The sequence below is a fragment of the Bos taurus genome, chromosome 4, assembly GCF_002263795.3.
Source record: "Bos taurus isolate L1 Dominette 01449 registration number 42190680 breed Hereford chromosome 4, ARS-UCD2.0, whole genome shotgun sequence".
Lineage (NCBI taxonomy): Eukaryota > Metazoa > Chordata > Mammalia > Artiodactyla > Bovidae > Bos > Bos taurus.
Window position 1 is genome coordinate 31,520,125 of NC_037331.1, and position 8,464 is coordinate 31,528,588.

Genomic DNA, 8,464 nt, shown 5'->3' on the forward strand with positions numbered 1-8,464 from the left:
TGCCATTCTCATGCCCTGCCAACACAGCCAAAGAATCCTATTTCATCAGAACGTCATCCCTGGAAGTTAGGGCCCAGTATGTCACAGAGAGCTCTCTCTCCTTTTACTACCTCAGAACATCTCAAAAGGAGTTATTAATTCACTGCAAAGGGAAACTAGAATCCATTTGTTAAGTGAACGGACATGAATTAACTTGGAAATGTGCTTCTTTTTCAAAGTATCATCTAGACACATAGATCCCTGCTTTGAAAAAGTACCAAATGGCTAAATTTTTACCTGACAGTCCTATTAGGTTCAATTCAAAAAGGACTCAAGACATAACATTGTTAAAAACATTTATTTTAATACAGTCTATCATAAATAAGTCAGTAGAGGTTCCACTCTGCAACAGATGCATCTGAGAAGTAAGAGCCCTGTGCCATCCAACTGGTGACCGTCTGAACGATGTCCCATCTCTTATCCCAGCCAGAGAGCACACCTTCCATGTTGTTCCTCTGCATTGACTGCTTCCAAAACCAGATGACCAAACAGTCCTTTATCCCCAAAGTAAGCTAAAATGTTTGTGAAGAGGAGAAACAAATTAAACCCCAAAGTAAAAACTTCTCAAACACAGCTTAAGAACTAGAAGATTTTATACATTTATGCTCACGTTTACTCAACCACCAAATTCAGAATTAGCAGAAGCATCAATCTCACTGAGTAAAAAAATCAGAGACCTATTTAAAGAAATACAATTTTATTACTTTTAATTGTAGTTACCTATTATAAACAAAAAGGAAAACATATATTGAGGTCAATCAAAAGAGTGACATGAAGGATTGATGAAACCAGAAAATAAAGGTATATCCTTGTTAGACACAGGAAGGAGACAAGATGTGTTTTATTTCTCAGCCCTGTTGATTAAAAATGTAGTTTCTAGTAAGTCAACTTAAATAAAATTGCATTACGAAATGACAATAGAGCATTCTGTTAAGTTTGTATTTAGAAAGTATTTTCCTTTTGTGTATAAAGCAAACCAACATGCACTTATTTTCAATTTTCAAAAGTGTATTAAAATCTCCCATTAAATCCCAAGTATATTTGCATACAGTTAAGATATGAAAACGAAATATTCATTTATCAAGGTCTCTTCCTCATTGGTAATGAGCATCTAAGATAAACAGAAAAGAAAATCTTCCTTGGTCTTATACAGATAATGGGAACAATCATTCTCCCAGTTAGTTAATATTCATGTATTTTGCCTAAATAATGTTTTGCCCCTTATTCACTAAATACTGCATTTTGAATAAGGCATTTACATCAAACAACCTAATACACAGAACCATCCTGTGTGAAAGAGGATGGACACCAATGAATGGGGACCTAATCCCAAGGAATCCAACAACTTAACAAGGAAAATACACCAGTAAATCTTGAACTACATTATTTTCATAAATACTATATAAATCAATTTATATATAAACAATAAACTTTATATTCCTGAGTTTTACATTAATAAAACATTTACATTACTGAAAACCCTGACAAATACAAGTCTATTCCTTTCAGGGTACAGATGAGGCAACCCAGGAAGACCTCTTTAGTCAGTCTTCCCAGTATAAGCAGCATAGTATATGAAATTCTGTAACAGGATAACCCTTTTCAGCACTCATTTCCTTCCTATATCACAAATACCCCGGGAAAGAAATCAGAAAATGTTCCTAATGACAGAAAAGAATGATTACCACCACCAGAAAGGAGAGGAGCACTGAGATGATGATAAGGACATGAAAAAGCGGGGGGTGGGGTGGCGCCTCACTCTGAAGGGCCAACTCTTGGTGGGATATTTGAAGCCAATATAACAGAAGGGCACATGTATCCCCATTTCTGGGTTCTGTATCACCTGGGGCACGAAATGCTGTTTCCCAGCATGCAGGTCCAGTCTAAAAACTGTACAAGAAGAAACGCTATTATCAATTCCTGTCCCAATACCACAAAGAAGTTAGGATCCTTTAATTAAGTTAATTCAGCACTTTCAAAGTGTTCCCCAAGTATCTGGCAGCTACTTCAGGTACTCACAGGACAAAACAAATGAAAACAAGCAACAAGCATAATACAAAGCAGAGAATGAGACACAGAACACAAAAAATGGAGCAGTTTCTGCTAGGAAAAGGTGGAAGAGTTAAGGAAGAGGTGATAAATTTGAGACTGAGGGAAAAAAAAAAAAATTTGAGATTGAGCTTTTCTAAAGGTAGGTTTTCATCTAGTGGAAACTGAAGGAAGAAGCATTCCAGGCAGACAGAGAACAAGCATACAGACAAAGGCATGAAAAAAATACAGTTTATTCTGAGATTCACACACAGTATCATGTAGCTAGAGCCTAGTTTTCACAGAAGAAAAGTGGGGTGAAGGACATGACAGAGAAAGGCTAAAAATTATTAAGTTTATTGCTCATACATTATGTGTCAAGCACTGTTAATACTTTACATACAATAATCTTTTTCAATTCTCAGGACAATCTTATAAATCAGATATTATAAACTTATAAAAAACGAAACTTCATCTTAGGTTAACAGCCTCTTGGAAAGAAGTATTTGATGATAATTTTCAGTCCTTGAAAAATGTTCACACAGCTTGACCAGGTAGTCCCATCTCTGATAGTATTTCCTAAGGTACTGTTTCCCTTAGGAAGTAACTGGTCTAAGGTCAATCAGCTACTCAGTAGCAGACACATTACCTGAGTCCCCATTTTACAAAAAGGAAAACTGATAGTTCAAAGAGTAAAAACTAAAAACAAAAAGCTTGATGGGGACCTCTGAAAGCAGTTTTAAGAGGCTGTACCACAAAAGATTCAGAAAAGAGGGAAGTGAAGAAAGGAAGCAGGGAGTGAAGACCATTCATTGAAGAATTTTATCAGTAAAGAATAACAGCATAAATGGACATGTAGATGGCACGTTTGGCAGTACCCTAAAGAAGAAAAAAACCTTGCTTTGAGAAAAGGAGAGACTGGCAAGGCAGAGAAGGTGGAGGAAATTCATATCAGATGGCATTGTGCTAAGTAAAGTAGCAGATCATATTATCTGCGGGAGGCCACATGACCCAGTGGAAAGTGTACAGGCCTTCAAGACAGACATACACGACCACGCACTGACTGTATGATCAGCTCTGAAGGACTGAAGTAACAACTAGAGATGCTGTATATAAAGCACTTAACACAGTGGCTGACACACTACAAATGACTGTTAGTGATATGACCATTCTAGAAAGTAGTAGCTTAGATTAGGAGTGTGAAGAAACAGATCTAGAATAGCAGTAAAAAGTCTGTTAGGACAATCCACAAGAAATGTCTGGAAGACAGAAGGTCAAGGTGGTATTCCACAGCACCCGTGCAGGGGCGCTACTCATCCCAGTGCTATGAGTACCAGTCCTTTCTACAGAGCAATTCTTCCTGTTCCAGATTCTGCCTTCACACACACACACACACACACACACGTGGTTTTCACAAGTATGTACACACACATGCATATGAGTATATGAATACACATACTCCGTGTAGCTGCGTGTGTGTATGTATTCACCAGTATTTATCCAACACCATCAAGGCTGTTTTGGAGAAAGGAAATTTGAAAGGAATGCATTTTCAGAGCCACAAATGTCCATACTCTGACTTATTAATCCCATGAGAATTTATCACAAGGAAATAAATCTAAACCTATAAAACCTATGCACATAAAAATGTTTGTTATATTGTTAATTAAAATACTAAAAAAAAAACTGAAAACCTAAGTGATCAACAACTGGAAAATACATGGGCTATCAATTCTAACTGTACTGTTGTTAGAATCAATTCTAACTGTACTGTTGTTAGAATGATACAAAGTTTCACATAGTTTAATAAGGATAGGACAGGAATATGGGAATTAAGAACATTCAGCTTTTAAAGTAGCAGGATACATTAGTTCTTTTCCTTTTAAAACATACTTCATTATGGTTATAACACAGCACAGTAAACAAAAATTAGGAAGAGGAGAGAAAGCAGTTACCTGATAATGAAAGTTAGACTGGTCTGCAAATTGCTGCAATTTTCCAATAGCCCAAAACTACACCTGACTGATAAAGCTCCATTACAATACCTAGCACTACTTCTCTTCTGCTTGCCATGATTTAGTACTTATATATGAACATTTGCCCTGCAATGCTTATTTGTAAGAGCAGTACCTCAAAACAGTTGGTTCAGGCATTCCAGGATCTGCACCCCTCTTAAATCCTGGGGGAAAGGGAGAGGGAAGAAAGAGAATAAAGACCAATTAAAACTCTAGCAGACAAAAAATTTACAATGTTTTCTTTCTAAATCAGTATTTGGTAGCTAGAATGACATCCACATCTACCAGAATTACCTAGATTTACCTGTGCAACAGAATAGTTTTGAATCTTCACTAGAATATGTGATCATGTGCAGAACTAATCAGTAGGGAAGACAAACTAACTTACTCCTATAATAGTAGCCCTTAGCACACACGATCTTTCATTCTTAGTCATTACCCACAAAAAAGACAAACTACCAAATCAAACTGAATGAAGAACTACAAACAGTACTAAGACTTTTTTTTTAAAGCTTTTTTTTTTTTTTTTTAACTTACTTATTTTCTGTTGGAATACAGCTGATTAAAAATGCTGTGCTGATTAATAATGCTGTGCTGGTTTCAGGTGGAGAGTAGAGGGACTCAGCCATACATATACATGTGTCCATTCTCCCCCAAACTCCCTCCCATCCAGGCTTCCACATAACACTAAGCAGAGTTCCCTGTGCTGTACAGTAGGTTATCCATTTTAAATACAGCAGTGTATACCTGTCCATCCCAAACTCCCTATCCCTTCCCCTCATTCTTCCCCACCCCGCACGAGGTTGTTCTGTGACTCTTGAGTCTATTTCTGTAAAAAATTATACTTTTTTAAAGAAAAAAATTGAAGACATCTTATTTTATCCCCATGAACCTCTCTTTACAAAGCAACCAAAGGCTGGAGATAGAGGGAAAAAAACTTCAAGCTATTGTTAATTAAATCAATGCTCTTATTACAAGCAATAGCTGTAATCAGACTAATCAGCATTTAAAGATGATCCCTGACCCTGTGTTTGGGGAACCAGAATCTTTTATAATGGGCAGGGACAGCATGCCTCCCCTTTACCCTGGTACTATTTTCCAAAGCTATCCACCCTACAAACATCCTTAAAAACATGAACAAAGGGTGGTCACTGCCTCTGCTCACAAGATTTGTAGAAATTCAAGACACTATGGAGAATTGTCTTCCAACAGGTAACTCACTAAAATCTTTTTGTTGGTAAATGTCCAAACAGATGCTTTATCGGGTCACTGTCCTATTTTATAGCACTATATTCCCACTGTACTTCCAGAAGCCCTAAAAGGTTATGTTTGGAATTAAACTACAAAAAAAAAAAAAGAAAGAAACTAAACTACACAAGAAATTCAATATGCACTTGCAAAGTTTTACTGAGAGCTGATGGAGAAGTAAAGCATGGGAACTAGGTCAGACCTAAAATTAAGCTTAGATACAGTATAAGGAAAAAACAATGGTTAATAAGGAAAGATAAAAAGATAGCCTTAACATCAGTCTCCACCCGAGCTAGACACAAGGGTACCAGCACTAAACTGTAGAATTACTGGTAATCCTAGTAAAAAGAAAATAGCCAGTGTGCACAAAAATTAAAATAATTCTAGAGTGGAAAAGAAAAGCATTGTCTACTCTTCAGACCAAAACCCTCCTTATTATACAGATTTTAACAACCAGCTGCAGCTTTCTGGCAACAGAAAAGGAATTTCAAAAAGGAGAGGAGAAAAGGTACCTGAAAAAGACATAGAAGAGCAAAGAATCCACACGGACAAAGAAAGCAGGAGCAGACTAAAATGGGACCCAACATACACAACAATGGAAAAACGACACAGAACAAAGAAGGGGAAGAATTAAAAACCCCTTAACTTCCTTAGCTAGAAGGACAGCTCCTCCCAGTTTTGCTGGGCCCTTTGACAGTTAAGCGAAGGCTGGGGAAGAGGACAGTTTGGGAGAAAGGGGAATAACAGCCTGTAAGAGCAGACTAATTACTTGCTCTAATTTTCAATACCTACACAGAGTTACTAAAATCTGGGGAACTAATGCTTCTTTTAAAATTGCAGTACTTCCCTGGTGGTGCAGTGGCTGACTCTCTGCTCCCAAAGCAGGGGGCCAGGGATCCATCCCTGGTCAAGGAACTAGATCCTACAAGCTGCGACTAAGAACTGGCACAGCCAAATAGGTAAGTCGTTTTCAAAACATGTGTAGTAGGGACTTCCCGGGTAGTCCGGGAAGCGGTGAAGAATCCGCTCTCCCACTGCAGGGAGTGCAGGTTCAGTATCTGGTAGCGGAAGTTTCACATGACCACGGTGCAGCCAAACCCCGCCCCCCACCCCCCCCAAAATGCGTTCAAAATAAGGGAGGAAAAGGGTCTTTTTAAGCCCTGCATTCTGAAGTATCTCCAGGTTATTAGTTGGCTTGCAAGTCATGGGGAAATGGGAGCCACAACTGCCTACGGAATATCCAGCATAATCAAACGCTCCGTCAAGGCTGAGCGAATGCACCGCGTCTTACAAGACATGACACCTAAAAAACATAAAACCAAAAACAAGAAGCAGCATCTAATTAAAAATCAAAGGATTGTGAAATGTGAACCGGAGTTTTACACAATGTCAAACTCTATGCTCAAACTGACAAAGGCGGAACGCTATCCACTCCATCCTACTGCCTGAACTGGGCAATCAGTTTAAAAATACAAAACTACCCCAGGCGAGAAACGGTGTAAAGTCTCAGTGTGCGGCCCTAGGCAAAAATATGAGCCTTACCACTTTCAAATTTCCGCAATACAGCATAGTGGTTAAGAGGATGGGCCTTGGAGGCCCACTGCTTGAGTTCATAGCTCCCCCATTTGACAGCTGTGTGGCGTTCAGCGAAGAACAAAACTGTTCTATGCCTCGGTTTCCCCGCGCGTAAAACCTTGACCTGCACGTGAGGACGCAGAAGCATCCACCAACTATTGTCATAATCATGCCTCGAGGCAGTGGCATACCCATGAGGCTTAGAACCTCTTTCCACTTAGGCCCACCACGACAGGTGACAATAACCTTCCCGAAAACACACCTAGTGTCCAAATGTGAACTAATCACTTTCACACACATTAGGCCCTCAGGTACACGCACATGAGGACTTTTCAGGTCCCCCAAATCCAGAAAAGTAGGTCACCTCTTGCTTACAGACAGCACGGGAAATATTACGTGACTTGTTAAAGACCAGAAAGAAAAAAAAAGGAGGCGGGGTGGGGGGAGGATAAAACAAGAACTCGAACTCAGCTTAGACGGACCACACTTGACTAGAGCGCCTCGAGAGCCGTGCTCGGCGTGGTCGCGTTTCTCCCTCACGCCTCAGGCCAAAATGGAGTCTCAGCATCCGCACCCTCTTCCCTCCCGTCTCCTACCAGGTTCTTCTCCCACTGACCCAGGTAAATCACGAGAGGAATAAAACCCCAGCGGATGGCAAATTGTCCTCCCTTGAAAAGCTGCTGCAGCCTCTGCTTGGCCTCTTTGCTCAGCTTCACCATTGCGACAGCGCTGGCGACACCCGTGAGAAAACAGCAGCAAACGCGTCAGGAATCTGCACGAAAGGAGACGCGCACGCGCCACACCGGCCTTTACGGCAGGAGTCGTGAGCGTCGCCAAACGAAGGTCGCAATTCATCGTCCTTAACCTGCCTCGCCCCTCCGCGGCCCCGCCTGTGGAAAGCGCATGAGTTGTTGATTCTCCTCGTTAGGAGGTCCAAATTCCCTTTGCACTATTTAGGAATCGCCAGGTTTCCTTGATTGCTGGATGCCTGGGGCAATGTTCAGGAGATTCCTTCTGCCCGGAACGTCCTTTCTTTTCCTACAGCCGCACCCACTCTTCAAAGTTTATCTCCAAATGTTTTTTAATCTAACAGAGAAGGAACACTGAATATTAGTCCCAACTTTTATTCTCACTTGCCGTGTATTCTTGGTCAAGTTATTTAACTTCCCTCTTTATCAGTTTGTTTCTTCAAACTGAAGGTTGATCTGCAAGGAAGATCACAAACTGACACCCAACAGAGCGTCTATCCATGTCTTCGTTGACTCCCAAAGTATTTGGTTGTTTATTTTTACATTTTAAATTACTTGTCAGCATTTTAAAGTTTGGGAAAGTTCGCATGAAAATCAGGACGTTTTCAGAGAAGTTGGTGAATTTCATTGCAGTCAGCACCCTTCTTGTCCTCGTTCGTTTAGAATTGCAGTGATCCTCACTCCTGGCTGCACAATACAATCAGTGAGATTAAAAGGCTCACTCCTACTGGGGGCCAACTCCTACCAATTATGATTAATTGGGAGTGGGGCCTGGCCTTTGCTTACCATTGAAGTTCCCAACTTCTGATT

At 40.2% G+C, this 8,464-nt stretch overlaps 1 protein-coding gene across 1 annotated transcript; it reads right to left on the reverse strand.

The window, feature by feature from the left end:
• Nucleotides 1-318: 318 nt before the first annotated feature.
• TOMM7 (translocase of outer mitochondrial membrane 7) lies at nt 319-7,688 on the reverse strand. The gene is made up of 3 exons (NM_001113306.2): nt 7,522-7,688; nt 4,198-4,246; nt 319-551 (listed from the first exon to the last, which is right to left on the reverse strand). The coding sequence occupies exons 1-3, from the start codon at nt 7,622-7,624 to the stop codon at nt 536-538; spliced, it is 168 nt and encodes a 55-aa protein (NP_001106777.1). The 5' UTR covers nt 7,625-7,688; the 3' UTR covers nt 319-535.
• Nucleotides 7,689-8,464: the final 776 nt, after the last annotated feature.

Excerpts from the sequence above, each read along its gene's own strand:
- TOMM7 (NM_001113306.2), bottom strand. The coding sequence starts at position 7,624 with ATGGTGAAGCTGAGCAAAGAGGCCAAGCAGAGGCTGCAGCAGCTTTTC. Across the intron at positions 4,247-7,521 it reads TCCTCTCGTGATTTACCTGG|GATTTAAGAGGGGTGCAGAT; the intron begins GTCAGTGGGAGA and ends CCTTTCCCCCAG.